This window comes from Octopus sinensis, linkage group LG4 (assembly GCF_006345805.1).
Source record: "Octopus sinensis linkage group LG4, ASM634580v1, whole genome shotgun sequence".
Lineage (NCBI taxonomy): Eukaryota > Metazoa > Mollusca > Cephalopoda > Octopoda > Octopodidae > Octopus > Octopus sinensis.
Window position 1 is genome coordinate 148,595,066 of NC_043000.1, and position 19,327 is coordinate 148,614,392.

The 19,327-nt window shown below is 36.5% G+C and overlaps 1 protein-coding gene across 2 annotated transcripts in view; it reads right to left on the reverse strand.

Annotated features, from left to right (window-relative positions):
* Positions 1-277: 277 nt before the first annotated feature.
* The window catches only part of LOC115210600 (putative uncharacterized protein DDB_G0274435), a 30,335-nt gene continuing 11,285 nt past the window's right edge, over positions 278-19,327 (reverse strand). The window contains exons 3-4 of one of the 2 annotated variants that reach the window (XR_004998913.1): positions 636-2,833; positions 279-492 (exon numbers count right to left, since the gene is read on the reverse strand). Coding sequence is in view for 1 of the 2 variants with exons in the window: in XM_029779203.2 (XP_029635063.2) it covers positions 1,446-2,833 (1,388 nt within the window). In the remaining variant the exon portion in view is untranslated. Of the gene's footprint in view, positions 2,834-19,327 lie in introns of both variants that reach the window. The other variant, XM_029779203.2, reaches the window with a different exon arrangement.

Here is a 19,327-nt window from a genome sequence, read left to right on the forward strand (position 1 = left end):
GATACTGAATGCAGATACATATATTATCAAAAAGTTATTTATGCCATATGGCTGCCTGATTAGCCTAATATTTAAACTTTAGATTAGAAAATTGGTTTATAGATTGCACTTAATATCAATGGCTATAAAATATGAAGAAGAAAACAGGCAAGCAAAGAAACTGATTTGTCATTTATTAGAATTAATGAGAGAAGAAAGATAAACAGCTAAACTTTGAGAGCATGTAATCTTCCTAGATAATCAAATTAAATCACACTGAATCAATTGATTAGATAGTGAGAACTAAGCATTAATTTAAGGATTTGGATCAAATATCAAATAATTGGTAGCAAGAAAATTTGTATAAAAGTTTGTTGTGTCAAAATTTACAACATTAATTTCTTGTTTGAGAGCAAAAATTTACTCCTGTTGCTCTGAGTAAAGTGAAGTGATTAATTCGATAATCAAAACCCCAGGCACGAGCTTATTTCATAATGTTATTTAAAATATATTCTACAATAGAAATAGAATAAATATTTTTTCAGAAAAAGAGAAGTGAAAGGCAATAAGCTCGAAAGAGCATAAGTGGGGATCTCGAAACTTTGAGAAAAATCGAAATGAAATTCCATTTTTGCAGAATGCAAATGAAAACTTACTGCAATTTAGGTTCATATTCCACAGAATTATATTTCAAATAGTTCACTCAAAGAACTCTATGGTCTATAACATTCAGATGCCGTATTGTATAAAGACAAAAGAAACACTTGTTTTAAAATGGTGGTCGTATAAAATATTTTCAGTATTTTATTACAACAGGAAAATGACAAAGCTATTTTATGGAAACAATATTCTCGAAGAGCTGGTTAATCATTCTCCAGAACAGAAAGAACTGGAATGCCATTTTTGGTTATATACAAAATATATTATAAATTTACATAGATTATGTGTAAACAGCAAATTAATATTTCTGTTTAATGGTTCACAGTTTGTTTGTTTTTTATTTTATTATTTGTTGTCTTTCTTTTTTTTTAATCATTCTTCTGGTCACAGGAATAAATAAGTTACTACAATAATTGCGAATTGTACTAACATGAGTTCGTATATTGGTATATTTATGCAATAATCGAAGCACTGTTGTGTATTCAATGTTAAAATAACTGGAACTTTAGTCCGCACAGCTGTTGTTCTTTAATGTTGCTGCTATTGTTGTTGTTGTTGTTGTTGTTGTTACCCTTATTTTCCGCTATTTACAAATGTCACTTCCTCAGATGAAATTGTAGAAGATGTAAATCAGATAAGATATGTCGTTTCTTAATTGTAGGATATTGAATTCACATTGTGTGTGTTTGTGTTTGTGTGCGTGTATGTGAGAGAGAGACAAGGAGAGAGAGACAGGGAGAGAGAGAGAGACTGTGTCTCTGTGTGTGCGCGCATGGGAGTTTCTTTTCATTATTTTTTTTTTCTTTCTATCTGGCGTTTCCTGAAGTTACAGCCTTGTTAAAACCGTTGCTATTAATGTTATTATTGTTGCTTTCGCTGGCATTACTGTTGCTGCTTTGGCTGTCTTTGACGATAGCGCCGTCGTCCATATTGTCGTTTGTGTAGTTTGGTTTAATTCGGTGGTTCACGAGGAAAATCTGATTGCTGACAGATGAATGAAAGAGAGAAGGATACAAACCCTTTTCTGAGTGGCTACGCCCTTTGCTGGAATTCGGTTTCCACGCTGTCTTTGAACTGTTACTTTGGTCAGATTCACTCCAGATATCCCTGATCTCATTGGCTTTCAGATTTCTATCCCTCGCTGTGCTTTGTTCTTGTTTTTCCTGTTGATGCTGCTGCCGCTGATGTTCTTCATTTTCGAGCAATTGTTGTTCTTTTTGCAGTTGTTGTTGTTCTTTTTGCAGTTGTTGTTGTTCTTTTTGCAGTTGTTGTTGTTGTTCTTCTTCTTCTTTTTGTTGTGGTTGTTGTTGTTGATCTTGGTGTTGTTTGTGTCCTTCGTGTTGCTGAAATTGTGGAACTGATCCGTTTTGATGTTGTTGTTGTTGGTCTTCCTTCTTTTCTTGCAATTGCTGTAGTTGTTGTCGTTGCTGCAATAGTTGCTGCTGCTGTTTCTGTCTCAGAATGAATAATTTTCTCTGTTGCAGTTGATGCTGCCTCAGTAGTTTTCTCCTCAATTGCTGCTGTCTCTCCCACAGTTCTGATCTCTTCTTTTCCAACTCTTTCAAAAACTTTCGTCGCTTTTCCTCTCTCGCCAGATATTCTTTTAAATATCTACCTCTTGCTTTATTCCCATCGTTTTCATTATTTTCCTTCCCTTCCTCTTCTGCTTTTTCTACATTTTTAACTTTTGCCTTTCCTATTACTGTTTTTTCTTCCTCTCTAGACCGTTCCAAATTAGAGTTTCCTTTTCGTTGCTGTTGTACCTGATTATTTTCTGTTAAATTCCCCATTTCAGTACTTTGATCTGACTTATTACGCATCTGCTTTCTATTCCTCTCAAACTCATCAGTTATTCGGTTTCCCTCCGTACTCGTTAGCAAACTAACACCATCCTGATTTCGCTGATGTTCGTCTGTAGTCGATGGAACTAGCTTCTCCGAGCTCTTTTTCGGCGACACAACTCGTGATCTACGACTAGGATCGTTCGGTTTCGTATCAATATTGATTCCATCCCGCAAACTACTCTTCCAAGTCGGAGTACAACTGTTGTCTTTTTTCCAGTTACACACGACACCGTCGAATATCAAGCCAAATGGACATTTCTGACGAAAACCCCTTCCGTTAGCACACAAGTAAAAATGCTCACAAGACGTTGGGTCGGTATATATCCCAATTGGGGTGGGACACGTAAACCCTGTTTAAAAAGAAATCGAAGATCAGAATTAGTAACAATTTCAAAATTAATGTGAATGTTGGTGTATTATACACTGAGTGTGTGTGTGTGTGTTGCATATGTATGCGTGTGTGTATGAATCTATATATATATGTATGTACGTATCTATCTATCTCTCCACATATACATACATATATATATATATATATATAATATATATATATATATATATATATATATATATTATATATACATATATACATATATATACATATACATATATATACAATATATATATACATATATATATACATATATATATATATAACATATATATATATACATGTATATATATACATATATATATATATATATATATACATATATATATACATATACATATATATACATATATACATATATACATATACATATATATATATACATATATATATATACATGTATACATATATATACATATATATACATATATACATATATATATACATATATATATATATATTATACATGTGTGTGTGGTTTGTGTGTGTGTTCCTGTTTGTGTATAAGTATATACATAACGCACACTCATGTGTATATATTTGAGTGTATGGATGCGTATGTTTGTGTGCATGCATACATTTATACACACACGCGCTCACACATCCACAAACATACACACACACACACACACACACACACACGTATTCCCTATCAAATATATTTAAAAAGTCCCTAAATACAAAAAAAAACAAAACGCATCATTTAATTAAAGCAACCAAGTGGTACAGCTAAACCGTAACAACAACAACAAAAAAAACAAATAAGTAACAAACCAAGTGACGCAGAATATCACTTTTATATTTGTTTCCTTTAATTCAAAGGTTAATTCCAACAAGACCTAAAATATTCAACTCCCGGTCTCTTGATGACATTCTACAAAGTACAAGCGCAACCCTCATCAAAGAACCACTGATAAATCATAATCGGCGTTGATGCTACACATTAAACATCCTACGCAGCATCCGCCCCCTACAAAGGCCATTAGAGAGCAACAAGGAAGCCCCCCACGTCATTGCACAACTTTCTAGAAATCGCAATCAAATCCTCCCTCAGTGTTAAAAAAGAATGGAAGAAATAGCGAAGCTAGGCGGCGGTCCCCGAATAAGGCTATGCTTTTATTCGGGCGGTAATTTTGAGTTTTCTGTGTAAGCCTTTATAGGCTGCGGGGCCAGTACATACCAGTAGAGGGCGGTTAAGTAGAGCGCTGCTCTTGGCGGCACACGCTCTTGCTACGCCACTGCTGGGGAGGGTACATTAGATAATGGTTTCAAATTCTGACACAAGGCCAGCAATTTTAAGGGCATGGAGTGAGTCGTTTACATCGACGTCAGTGTTCAGCTGGTACTTATTTTATCGAAGGCGGCGAGCTGGCAGAAACGTTAGCACGCTGGGCGAAATGCTTAGCGGTATTTCGTCTGCGTTACGTTGTGAGTTCAAATTCCGCCGAGGTCGACTTTGCCTTTCATCCTTTCCGGGTCGATAAATTAAGTACCAGTTACGCACTGGGGTCGATGTAATCGACTTAATACCTATGTCTGTCCTTGTTTGTCCCCTCTGTGTTTAGCCCCTTGTGGGTAATAAAGAAATAGGTACTTATTTTATCGACCCCGAAACAATGAAAGGCAGAATCGACCCCAGCGGAATTAGGCACATTAGATAATGTAATTGCAGATATGCCCTTTTGACTATCATTGCTTTTTTTTATTCTTTAGTTGACTTACTACTGCTTTATGTTTCCTCTTTTACCCTTTCAGACGAGTTCTAGTTGCACACAAGCACCGTTGCAATGAGGTCAGTATTATTATTTCTTTTATTAAACACTCTACCTGAAAAAAAAAAGGTGAAATGGTCCCGGCTATTTTGCTTTTGATCATAGGCGCATTCTATGCATAGGTAACCTTTTTCGCAAAGGGGGCCGCTTGAGACATGGCTCATCATCAGTCGAGCCACACCACTAAAAAAACACATTCAAAGTAGTTTTTCGTGTTGGTGTGCCATTCAGAAAGTCCGCGGGCCGCAGTATGCCCATGACTGATCTATTCGATGAGGACTAAGCCTGTCGAGAGGAAGGGATCATTGTAAAATTGAGGAGTGTTTCAATAAGTGAGAATGCTAAGTTCAGTTCCCTGTGGGTGTTGTCAAAAGAAAAACAGTCGTAGTGATCTGATTGGTTATTAGAGCTGATCAACTCGAGATGACTAAATATCGCCAAACAATACACGACTTGTCAAACATTCTTGCCTGGCATTCATGCGTCTAATACGCCAGGTTACTATTATTTTATAATTTACTTTGTGTGGTAAGTAGCTTGCTAATACCAACCACATGGTTCCGGGTTCACTTCCACTGCGTGGCATCTTGGGAAAGTGTCTTCTACTATAGCCTCGGGCCGACCAATGCCTTGTGAGTGGATTTGGTAGACGGAAACTGAAAGAAGCCTGTTGTATATATGTATATATATATATATGTATGTGTGTGTGTTTGTGTGTCTGTGTTTGTTCCCCTAGCATTGCTTGACAACCGATGCTGGTGTGTTTACGTCCCCGTAACTTAGCGGTTCGGCAAAAGAGACCGATAGAATAAGTGCTGGGCTTACAAAGAATAAGTCCCGGGTCGATTTTCTCGACTAAAGGCGGTGCTCCAGCATGGCCACAGTCAAATGACTGAAACAAGTAAAAGAGTAAAAGAGTAAAAGAGTAAAAGAGTAAAAGAGTCTACCTACTGTCGAAAAACATATTTAGTCTCTGACTCACCCATGCCCTCACTCACACGTAGAATGTCTATTTGTTCTTCGTGCTTTTTCTTTCTCGGCCATTCACTTTCTTACGTTCAGTCTCTCCCTGATTATCATACATTATCATACATTATATACTAACCATGTAATTCAAATTTTATTTCACCAATCTTTACAACTCATAGTCAACATAATTTACATTATTTACATTTGACGGATATTTGTCCTCATCTTGTTTGTTGTTAACACAACATTTCGGCTGATATACCCTCCAGCCTTCATCAGGTGTCTTCGAGAAATTTCGAACCTAGGTTCTCATTCCTAAGGTATTTTTCAATGTTGTTGTTGTTGTTGTTTGTCGACACAAACACACACACACACACACACACACAGATGAGTGTATGTATGTATGTATGTATGTGTATGTATGTATGTATGTATGTATGTGTGCATGCATGCATGTATGTATACAAGACGAGCTCCCATATAGGTTCCGTCTACCAAATTCACTCACAAGGCACTGGTCGGCCCAAGGTTATAGTAGGAGACACTTGCCCAAGTTACTGCGCAGCGGGACTGAACTCGAAACTACAAGATTGCAAGCGAAGAAATATTAAAAAAATTTTCGCGTACACCAGACAGTACATAAATCTCTTAGCTCACATCATTGGCTCATTTCAATTTGTTTCCATCGAGATAGAGGGCAACATTAGCTTTAAATGAGTATAAGCAATCGATACATATTTATATAAGCGTTTTCCTACCTGGCCCCTAATTTTTTTTTTTTCCTTTTTCCACCGCTTTCCCTCCTTTTCTTTCTTCTGATATTTCCAAGGAAGGCGTAGCGTCTGAAACGTCCAACCCCATTTCCTTTTCTTTTCAAGTGTCAAACTAGGAAGACGTTTTGTTAAAAGTCTTGATATTTTTAGTGTTTGTTTTCTCATGTATATCTGTATCTATATTTTGTATATCCAGCCAAACCGGTTTCATTTATTTATTTGCATCATTGTCTCTATATCTGCTCACTCTGATTCCTCTTATAGCCAATCTTTACCCCAACGGACTTAGTTCTCGGTAAAGATTTAGGAGTGTAAGTTCAAATTATTTGATCGTTACTAAGTATTTTCTATATTGAGCATCTCTGGATCTCATCTGTGTTTAGCCCTTTGTGGGTAGTAAAGAAATAGGCATTTCGTGTGTCCTTACATTCTGAGTTGAAGTCGACTTTGCCTTTCATCCCTTTCGGGGTCGATAAAATAAGTACCAGTTGAGTACTAAAGCTGATGCAATCGATTTACCACCTCCTCCCGAACTTACTGGCCTTGTGCCAACATTTGACACCAATAAGAATATAAAAAGACAAATAGTTGAACGATTATACTTTCATGCGTACTTAACATATCCTTACATGCATGCATACATACACATACATATGTATTTACATGCGTAAAGGTAGTTACATAAATGCATATATATATAGGCATACACTTACAAAACATTATACTAAAACAAATACTTTTAGACGGTGAAATTAATAATTTACAGTATAAGTATCGAGTTCTTACTACACTAACTGTTCGTTAGCCTGTTATTTCAATTACTAAGATGCACTGGCCTAACATGTAGTTAGTGAAAGTGGATAGAACAGCGAGAGAGAGAGAGAGCGAGAGAGAGAGAGAGAGAGAGACAGACAGACAGACAGACAGACAGACAGATTAAGAAAAATTGAGTGTACATGTAAAAGACGAAGACAAAGTAGGAGAAAAGGAATGAGTTACAGAGAGAGAGGGGGAAGAGGGAAAGACAGCAGGAGGGATTTCAACTTACTAACATGACGATGTGGTTAAAAACATCACTTCACCCTGATTCCGAGTTCGATCCCACAGCGTTGTACTAAATATCTTGAGTATATATATATATATATATATATATATATATATATATATATATATATATATATATATATATATATACATACATGTATATATACATATAGATAGATAGATAGATAGATAGATAGATAGATAGATAGATAGATAGATAGATAGATAGATAGATAGATAGATAGATAGATAGATAGATAGATGATAGATAGATAGATAGATAGATAGATAGATAGATAGATAGATACACACACACATATACATATACTCTATATACAGGGTGTTCAAAAAGTCCCTCCGCAGTGAATTGTGAAGTTTTTCATTTTGCAATCACTGCGTGGACGGTCGGATGTCAGCCATTGTCCCTCAGTCATTGCGTACCCTTCAGCGTGTCCACATGCTAACCATTGAAGAATGTACGTTTTTAGTTGAATGGGTGTTTCGAGCTGTAAGCAAATACACAGATACTGTGAAACAGAAGTTCAGTGAAACTTTTCCAAATACTGTTGATCCACATCGTGACACTGTGCAGGGATTTGGTAAAAAAAAAATTTAGAAACACAGGCTCAGTGGAAGACGCAGCAAGAAGCGGTAGGCGTATTGTTCTTTCAGACGAAACACACTCCAATGTTTCTGATAAACTGTTGGCAAGCCCGTCAAAGTCCTTACGCAAATTGTCACAGGAAACGGAAATCAGCCTAGAAAGTGCTCACATGGCAGTAAAAAAGTAATTAAATTTCTTTCCATACAAGAATTGAAGACTACGGATCATGCTAAAAGGCTTCATTATTATCATTGGTTCCAAAACTTTGTTGCCGAAAAAGACATAGAAGTGCTGGATGGATGTTTTTACACTGATGAGGCTTGGTTTCATCTTTCGAGACACATAAATTCGCAAAATACAAGGTTATGGAGCACTGAGAATCCACACGCGACGCATGAGCAACCAATGCATCTCGAAAAAGTTGGAGTACGGATAGTAATTTCGGGAAAACGTATTGTGGGACCGATATATTTTAAAGACACCATCAACACTGGGAGATATTGCTCAAATATTGTCTATCCATTTGTGGGCCAAGTCTCTGAAAGTGAAATTAATAATGCATACTTTCAGCAAGTTGGAGCTACAGCACATACTTCGCGCATCACGATGGTACTGCTTCAAGGGTTTTTCGGTGAACGTATTATTTCGAAGGGAAATTGGCCACCAAGATCACCTGATTTAACACCGTCAGACTTTTTTTTTTCTGGGGAGCAAGTAAAGGATCAGTGTACAAGAATCGCCTGAAAACCATTAATGAGCTAAAAGACGCAATGATAACCTTCACACGTCCATACCGCGTTAGATTCTACAAGTTGTATTTCAAAACATGTGTAGAAGAGTCAACTTATGTATTGAAAATGAAGGACGACACTTTCAGCAGCTCTTATAAAGTTTTTGAAAGTCTTGTAGAGTCTAATATATTCTTTTGTAGTCTTATACCATCTTATAAATATTTATTTTGCAATAAAATACTTGCTGCGGAGAGACATTTTTAAAAATGCTGTGTGTGTGTGTGAGTGTGTGTGTGTGTGTGTGTGTGTGTGTGTGTGTGTATACATATATACATACATGCATATATGCATGCATACATACATACATACACACATACATACATACATACATACATACATACATATATATATATATATATATATGGAGAGAGAGAGAGAGAGAGAGAGAAATTAAGTTTATCTCCTTATATCTATCCAGTTGTTGCTAGCAATTAATTTTTCCCTCCTACCAGAACTGTATTTTGTTCTTAACACTTGCCATCAATATGAGAGAAATTTCGTGTAAATATCAGTAGCACCCCAGTGTGGTATAGTTGATATTTGTTGGGAGTGGAAGTCAGCATCTGATTAAGGATAAAGTGTTTCCTGACTATGCAAGAATAAAGCCAGCAACGGTTTATAAGTGAAGTCGTCATAAGATATTATCGGAGATTTGCAGCTACTTTGAATGTTATAATTGTTCGTTATTCGTGTATAGAGTGTCTGATAAGAAATTGTTTCTTTGCTTTATATATATATATATATATATATAATATATATATATATATATATTATGACGAAGGCTTTCTATCCAAGAGAGGTTTTTCACCCCAATAGTACATGCTATTAATTATAGCTTTGTATATGCTTAGAGGCCCAATTTCAAACTTTTTCTTTACATTCCTTTTTTTTATATCCCTTTCGTAATCATTCTCCTCACCCTCTCTTGCCACTCTCCCTTTTTCAATAATCACGTGGTTTATATATATATATTTCTTAAGCCATTATATTCTCTTCCACTCAGCATTTCTACATACCGTTTCACACATACAGTATATTTTTTTGTACTTGTTATTCTCCACCTTTAACTACTTTGTATCCTTTCCTCTACTTTTACTTGCTTTAATTTTTGTCTCACTACACCGTGTTCTTCACAGTTTAACTCCACTCACCCCACCTAGCTACCTGCACCCCACACCGTTCACTCCCCTTATTCCCGTCTCTTTACACAGATACTCTCCTTCATATGTATAAATTTCCGCTTCTTCCTATCTTCTTAACTCCACCCCATAAAATCGCATTCACACCCGGCCCATAACATTTTTCTCTCCCTTCCTTCCTTTCAACCACCCTTCGCTTTTTTCGCTTTTGCTTTTTCTAACTAAGGACTCTATGTCCGAAACATCAAAGACCCTTTCTCCTTTTTCTTTTCTAGTGTGAAACTAATAATACTTTTGCAAAAACTTGTCCCTCTTGTAATTTTCTTTGGTTTTGTTCATTCATCATACATACATACATACATACATACATACATACATACATACATACATACATACATACATACATGCATACATACATGGTGGCTGCACCCTCGTTATCGAGTATGGCCATTGCGCGAAGCTCAATCAATGATGTTATCGTGCAATGCCTGTGCAAGAAGATATTTTTTTAAGTGAGAAAAGGCTGTGCACTGAGTCAATCCCTCTCACTAAGCAACAGCAGCCATAATCCGAAAAGAAGAACAAGTCAACATCATCGGTAACCACTGAGCCGCAGGTTTTATGTCGGAGTTATCCCAGTTACCTGAGTTGCTGGTGTGTTTATGTCCCCGTTACTTAGCGGTTCGGCAAAAGAGACCGATAGAATATGTACTGGGCTTACAAAAGAATAAGTCCCGGTGTCGATTTGCTCGATTAAAGGCGGTGCTCCAGCATGGCCGCAGTCAAATGACTGAAACAAGTAAAAGAGTAAAGAGTGGTTAAAAAGTTCGCTTCGCAACCTTATGGTTACAGTTCAGTTCCACTGCGCGGCTCCTTAGACAAGTATCTTCTACTATAATCCTGAGCTAAACAATGCCTTGTGAGTGAATTTGGTAGACGGAAACAGCGTGGAAGCCTGTCATGTATATATGTGTATATAAATCTAAGAGTGCGTGTGTATATGTATATGTGTGTGTTTGTATGTGTGTTCGTGTTTGTACGCCACAGCTTGACAAATGGTATTGGTTTGTTTGCGTCTTTCTGACTTAGCAGTTCGGCAAAAGTTATAGATGGAATACGTTTAAACTTATAAAATACATTTTTGTCAAAAAACTAGTTAAAATTATTGTTTTCTTTTGACACATTCTACCAGTATACGAAGTTTCAAATTATTTAGTTAACTAGAAAAATCTGAAAAATCTGGCTTTCAAAATGAAAAGATCCGGAATAAGTACAAGACGTAAAAAAATATGGATCTTTTCAATTCTGAAGCCAGTTTTTTCAAATTTTTCCTACTGAACCAAACAATTTGAAACTTCGTATACTGGTAGAATGTGTCAAAAGTAAACTTAATTGTAAACCAGAATGAAAACGGAATTGTAACTTCTAAGTTTAACGTTGTTTAATAATTAGAATTTTAACCAATGATATTCCGTCATTCGGCTTTATTTTATTTACTCCGTCTCGACCACCAATTTGGTGACGTATTAAATATCTTAAATGTAAACAAAGCAGAAACGTTAGCACGCCGGGCGAAATGCGTAGCCGTATTTCGTCTGCCGTTACGTTCTGAGTTCAAATTCCGCCGAGGTCGATTTTGCCTTTCATCACACAAACACACACACACACACACCACACACGCGCGCATACAGACACACACGCTCACACACGCATATATATAATTATACATACATTACACGCACGCACACACACACACACACACACATATATATATGTGTATATAGATAGATAGATAGAGAGAGAGAGAGAGAGAGAGAGAGGGAGAGAGAGAGATAGAGAGAGGGAGAGAGAGAGAAAAGGACAGACAGACAGACAGACAGAAAAAAAGGAGGACGTTTTATTTCAATGAGTTCAAGCAAGATAAATGTAATATAGTAAGAGAGGGGGAGGCAGACAGACTTACAAAGAGAGCAGACTACGTCACAAAACTGCTTTCAACTTCACACTAACAGATCGCAGTAACGTTTTAGATATGAAAACAAGCAATCTCATTGGTTAAAATTCGCAGTTTTAATCTACGATTAAAGTCATAAAATAGATTTTTCTCAAATAAACTAGTTCCAGCTGGCGAATAAACTAGTTCCACTCTATGAGTACACGAAGTTTCAAATTATTTAGTTAACTAGAAAGATCTGGGGTCCTGGCCACGATATTGAAAAGATCCAAAAATATTTGCACTAGGGTCGATTAATTTGACTAAATCTTACAAGGTGGTGCTCCAGCGTGGTCGCTGTCCAATGACTGAAACAAGTAAGAGAATAAACGGATACAAGAGTACAAACACGTGAAAATGCCTCCTACATATGTACACAACATGGCTTCAAATGAACAGATAAAGGAACACAGCGAATGAAATGAGGCGAGAGCATGACGGATCTCGAAAACAGCGGGGGGGGTGAAAAAAACGTAGCTCATGACATATCATTCAGCGAATAAATAGGCGAGAGCAACAGTTAAAGGGATTACTATGAAAGGATGAAGTCGTACACCGAAGTGTGCCGGGTAAGGGATGGAGAGAGTGAAATACGATCTACATAAAATGTTTATATTTTATTCATTTATACAATGGCAGACCAGTTTCAAAGTAGCAGAAGGTTGTCACGCTCCAGTAGAATTAGACAACAAATGTTATGTACGTTTGTGTGCAAGCTTGTGTAATACACACACACACATACACACACGCTAGTGTACCAATACGGCTTGGTTTAAAACGTATATGAAAATCGTATACAATATGTTTAATAAACATTAAGCCTTGATATGAAAGCTGTGATACACATGCATAACACACGTTGATACGTACATTGGTATGTACATATGTGTAATATGCATATATATACTCACACACACATATATAATATGCATATATACTCACACATTCACACATATATATGTTTACATATATACATAAGTACACATACATACATACATACATGCCTACATGCATACATACATACTTGCATGCATACATACATACATACATACATACATAAATACATACATACATACATACATACATACATGCATGCATGCATACATACATACATACATGCATACATACATACATACATACATACATACATACATACATACATACATACATGCATACATACATACATACATGCATGCATGCCTACATACATGCATACATACATACATACATACATACATGCATGCACACATACATACATACATACATACATACATACATACATACATACATACATACATACATACAACATACATACATACATGCATACATACATCATACATACATACATACTTGCATGCATACATACATACAATACATACATACATGCATGCACACATACATACATACTACATACATACTACATACATACATTCATACATACATACACATACATACAACATACATACATACACACACACACACACATACATACATACATACATACATACATACACACACACATACATACATACATACATACATACATACATACATACACACATACATACATACATACATACATACATACATACATACATACATCATACATACATACATACATACATACACACACACATACATACATACATACATACATACATACATACATACATACATACATACATACATACATACATACATACATATCTTATTTGGTGTTGTCTCAAAATCGAGAATATTTTCAAGGTTTTTCCTCTCTCTCCTCATTCCTCAATGTGGGTGAGGCAAATATTTTTAATAGCTCTCTCTCTTCCAAAGCTTGACATGAACTTCTGTTTGCAGACCCTACACTGAAACCGCAGGGGCAGTTTTTCTTTCCTTTTCTTTTTTTATATTTTTTCAAGATGTCGTTGCCAACCTTTTTCCTATAAACTGGCTGTTTATTTGTTTTGATTTTATCTTTTTTCTTCGGCTTCCTGACATCGAACAAGTTTCTTCTCTGCATGCTCACCTCTGCTTCTTACTGTCTTCTGCAACATCTTGATGTTGAACAATGGCATGTCTTAAATGAATGACCGAAGTCTCCCATCCATTGGAATGATGTCTTTCAATGCTGACGCAGATGCTCATGGAATACTAACAAGAACAAAAACTTTTTGTCCATATGAATACCGTAAATCCTCGAGTATTCGCATTTCTTTCCGTAAATCCTCGAGTATCCGCATTTTTTCCCAAAATTTAAAGGTCAAAATCCCTAGTGCGTACTATATACGAGGTTAAAAATGAAAAATATTTTCTAAGCAATGTCCGAGTCTCTATTTGCTCTCCGGCAATGTTTATTCAAACGCATTTTGTGATGTCGGGCGCGAAAATACCAAAAGCTAAGCCTGAAAGCAATGAAGTCATAAAAGAATCATCCATAACTTGCAGTAAGCAACATTTATTAAACGTTATTACTGTTATTTCTTTATTTTCTGCAAACAAAATGCACAAAAAAGCTACACGTTTGCATTATGTTATATATATACAATAATAATAAAGGACGTTACCGTAAACATTTTTACAAACCAAGGATGTTATATAGACCTCCTTGTCTCAAGTTAGAGAAGGGATGCGTATTATACACAAGGTTTAAATTTTTCAGAGGTATAGCCCCCTAAAAAGCCCCTGCGTATTATACTCAAAGGCGGACTATACTCGAGGATTTACGGTATTTCGTTGTTTATAACATATTCATCACATTTGATGTTCAAAATATGCTTGAGAAGTTTTATATTTATGGGGTACTTTCAAAGTTGCAGCGTTTCGTAAAGTCTTGTAGATGGATAATTTGCACTTCTCAGCTTTACACAATCAACAATTTTTAATATGATTTCAAAGACTTTGCATTTGCTATTTAGAAACTATGTTCTTTCAAATTCCAGATGTAATTAAGCAATTTTACTATATTCTTCTTTCCCGTATACATAAAGAAAATAAGTCCAATCGAAGTAGGGGTTATGCATTTGTGCCGTTGATCCCAGTTAGTTTAGTTGGTTTACATATATGACTTTTATTGTTAGGAGTATATTTGTAATAGTTTAAAACTATTTCCATTAAATAGTTTTCTGTAGAAGGAGTTGACTGGGAAACGCTTATGTATTAAAGGTAGGAACTTTTTGGAAGTATTAGATTTAATACTTACACAAATACACACACATACATACACACTCACACACACACATAGTTAACTCTATCCAGATTACAAGTTCAGGTTTATACCTGTAATTATTGTGGAACTGCAATGTGTAACACACTCACTGTCTAAATACCAATCCCGAGAAATTAGGCTTCTCTAAATCAGAAAGGAGAAAGTTGATTCGAAGACTACAAATCCAAGTCATCGCTGGAACTGTAAACATCTGTAAAACTTTCCAGAAGTTTATCAGTTAAGTATATATAAGCGTGTCTAGACATGCAACTATATGCATGAGAAGACAAACATAAAACCAAACATATAAATCTGCACGTATACATGCATACATACATGCATACAAAAATACCCTGTTGTTGATGTTAAAATTCCAATGAAGGAGCCTTGGATCTATGTTAGAAACCGGTTCTTTCTCTATTGGCAAGAAATCTTGAAATAAAACTGAATAATAATATGCATACATACATACATGCATGCATGCATACATACATACATACATACATACATACATACATACATACATACATACATACATAAAAACATACATACATACATACATACATACATACATACATACATACATACATACATACATACACACACACACATACATACATACATACATACATACATACATACATACATACATACATACATACATACATACATACATACATACACACACACACATACATACATACATACATACATACATACATACATACATACATACATACATACATACATACATATGCCACACCAAAACTCACCAGACACAGAATGTAATCGTACCTTTAATACTGATAGAAATACTGATAGAAATATTTCTATTAGACTCAAACCCGATATACAATATGCAGTCCGCAGGGAAGGACTCTACATACAGATAAAGCACACCGACCCATACCTGAGAAAAGCTCTGTCCACGAACAACACCTATCACTACTCCGAGGAGTGCACATTATCGAACTGCCTCATCAATGGCCCTGAAATGTGCCAGATGTGGCGCATCCTACATAGGAAGCACATGAAAACTGCATATACGCATAAAGGAGCATATGCAGGCAGACACTTCCGCGAAGAAACATCTACGGAAATGCCAGACCCGGGAATTCACAGTGCACATCAAGACTACACAGCGGAACAGGGGTAACCTTAGAATCTCCGAAGCCATCCTCATACACCAAAGAAAACCAACCATCAACAACAGAAGAGTTACAGGAAGTTAGCTGTTTGCTATAGCAACAACTTTCAGCGTATGTCCACTCCATACACGCTCACACACAGGCACATCTGCAACAAACGTTAATTTCCTGAGGATGGGGTCATAACCCGAAATATTGAATTCAAGGTAAGTCTACATTAATTCATATATTTGTTTTCTTGTGATTTGCCTTGCTTTTACTTCGCATTATTCTGGTCTTACCCACGATCCTTTATACGATATATATATATATAATATATATATATATATATATATATATATATATATATATATATATATATATATATACATGTTTTCCACCCCGCGCCCGGACTGACAACTGGGGCCGGTTTGTTTACGCTCCCGATAGAATATGTAGCAAACTTAAAAAGTAAGTACTGGAGTTGATTAGTTCGACTAAACCCTTCAAAGTGGTGTCCCGTCATGGCCGCAGTCCAATGACTCAAACAGGTAATGGATAAAAGATGCACATGCATGAATGCATGTATGCATACATACATGCGGTCATACATGACTGCATACGAATATTTTCTTTTTTTTTCTTTTTCTTTTACTTGTTTCAGTCATTTGACTGCGGCCATGCTGGAGCACTGCCTTTAGTCGAGCAAATCGACCCCGGGACTTATTCTTTGTACGCCCAGTACTTATTCTATCGGTCTTTTTTTGCCGAACCGCTAAGTGACGGGGACGTAAACACACCAGCATCGGTTGTCAAGCAATGCTAGGGGGACAAACACAGACACACAAACACACACGCATACATATATATATACATATATACGACAGGCTTCTTTCAGTTTCCGTCTACCAAATCCACTCACAAGGCATTGGTCGGCCCGAGGCTATAGTAGAAGACACTTGCCCAAGATGCCACGTAGTGGGACTGAACCCGGAAACCATGTGGTTGGTTAGCAAGCTACTTACCACACAGCCACTCCTGCGCCTATTATATACTTATTTAATTTAGAGAATAAGCAGCATTTCAAGAAGAAATAAAATATATAAATAAGAAAAGATGGCAGGCAGAGAAACAATGCTTACATTCTTTTCTAGTTTTATTGCAAGGTTAGCAATTTTGGGAGGTGGGGGAAGGTCGATTACGTCGACTCCCAGTGTTCAACAGGTAGTTATTTTATCAGCCCCAAAAGGATGAAGGGCAAATTGCACCTCGACGATAATTGAACTCTGAACGTAAAGAGCGTGGAAAAATACCGCTTAGCATGCTGTCCTACGCGGCAACGATTCTGCTAGCTTGTCGCCTTAAACAGTAAATACAGTAAGCAGCTAGCTTTATTAGTCTGGCTTCTTGTGTAAAGAAAAGAGACACTTAATACGAGTTCTGCAAATTTAATCTGTAAGCGAAGCGTTAAAAATATACAAAACATGTAATTCTAGCGAGTTGTCATCATCTAAATTCCTATAATAGACTTTTGTTTCTTTGTGAAAGAGCCACTCATTCTTTACTGGAAGAATTTGAAATGAAAAGTATTGTGTATGTCAACATACATACAACACACAGCAAAGGAGCATGGTACCAAAAGCAGGGGGTGAGGGAATATCGATTATATCGACCCTAGTATTTGACTGGTACTTTATGTCTCTCGCCTGAGAATAACTTCATCCGTTGATATGCAGCTTCGTAATGCAGCAACCAATGACTCGAAGTCTCTCTCTCTCCCCTTATTAGTCCCGAAGGTCCTACAGTAGCCATAGGTATTTCCCTCCTTTCTCTGACTAATCTATAACAAAACAAAGAAAGCTGTTTCGGTTACGAGTAAGTTGAAAACCGTCTTATCCGAGTTCGTTTCACCTTATCTCCCTGGCCCCAAAAAGTGCAATTACTTCCTATAGTCCGCTCCTCTCAGATATAAATGAAAAGATATGCAACTCACTCAGAAGGTTGTTGTTGTATAACTCCAAATCAGCCCTAATCGTGCAAACGTTTTATGAAAGGCATTCCAACTGTGTCAATCCCGTACTTTTAGGCGTATCTAGGACTACACTGGCCAATGTGCCGTTCTCCGTTTTAGTACGATGGAGTGTTATTATTATGCAGGAGATTTGGTTGATATTTTTAGTTGGCTCGTCGCGCTAGAGATAAATAAGTCTGGCATTCTTATTTAGAAAAGGAACTGTCTCTCAATCTTTTATAGCTGTGAAAGGTGGAATAACTTCCCGTACATCTAACAAACTACAGAAGACATTATACAAAGTCCCGGTGGTATATCCAAGAGAATTCATGGTTGAAAGATCCTGCTCGAACTAAGTTCAGTCAACGGTACACATCAAAACCAATACCCACACACCTCAATCAAGACTTCTCAAAACCTTCCAGCATTCCCTATCCATTCATCTCCAAGAATTCTTCTCTCACAGTTCATAGCCTAATTATGTATTAAATATTGGTTTCAAAATTTTGGCACAAGGTTAACAACTTCGAGGAAAGGCCAAAGACGATTAAATAGACCCCAGTACTCAACTGGTACTTATTTTGTCGACCCCGCAAGGATGAAAGGCAAAGTCGACCCCGGCAGTATTTGAACCCAGAAATAATGGTTTCAAGTTTTGGCACAAGACCAGCAATTTCGGGCACAAGACGATTATACCAACCTCAGTGTTTAACTAGTACTTAATTTATTGACACCGAAAGGATGAAAGGCAAAGTCGACCTTGGCGGAATTTGAACTCTGAACTTAAAGACAGACGAAACGCCGCTAAGCATTTTTCCCGGCGTGCTAACGATTCTTCCAGCTCACCGCCTTATTTGTGTATTAAGTATTAATGAATTAGTAAATATATAGACGACGACATTTTAGATATCTATAGGAATTTCAAGAATGTATTATGCTAATGTTGAAGTAGAACGGTTCCATTACAAATAACGGACTAACGTGCATGCATAACAAGCACAAAACAGGATGTTGAATATGCAATTAGAAATGATAAGACC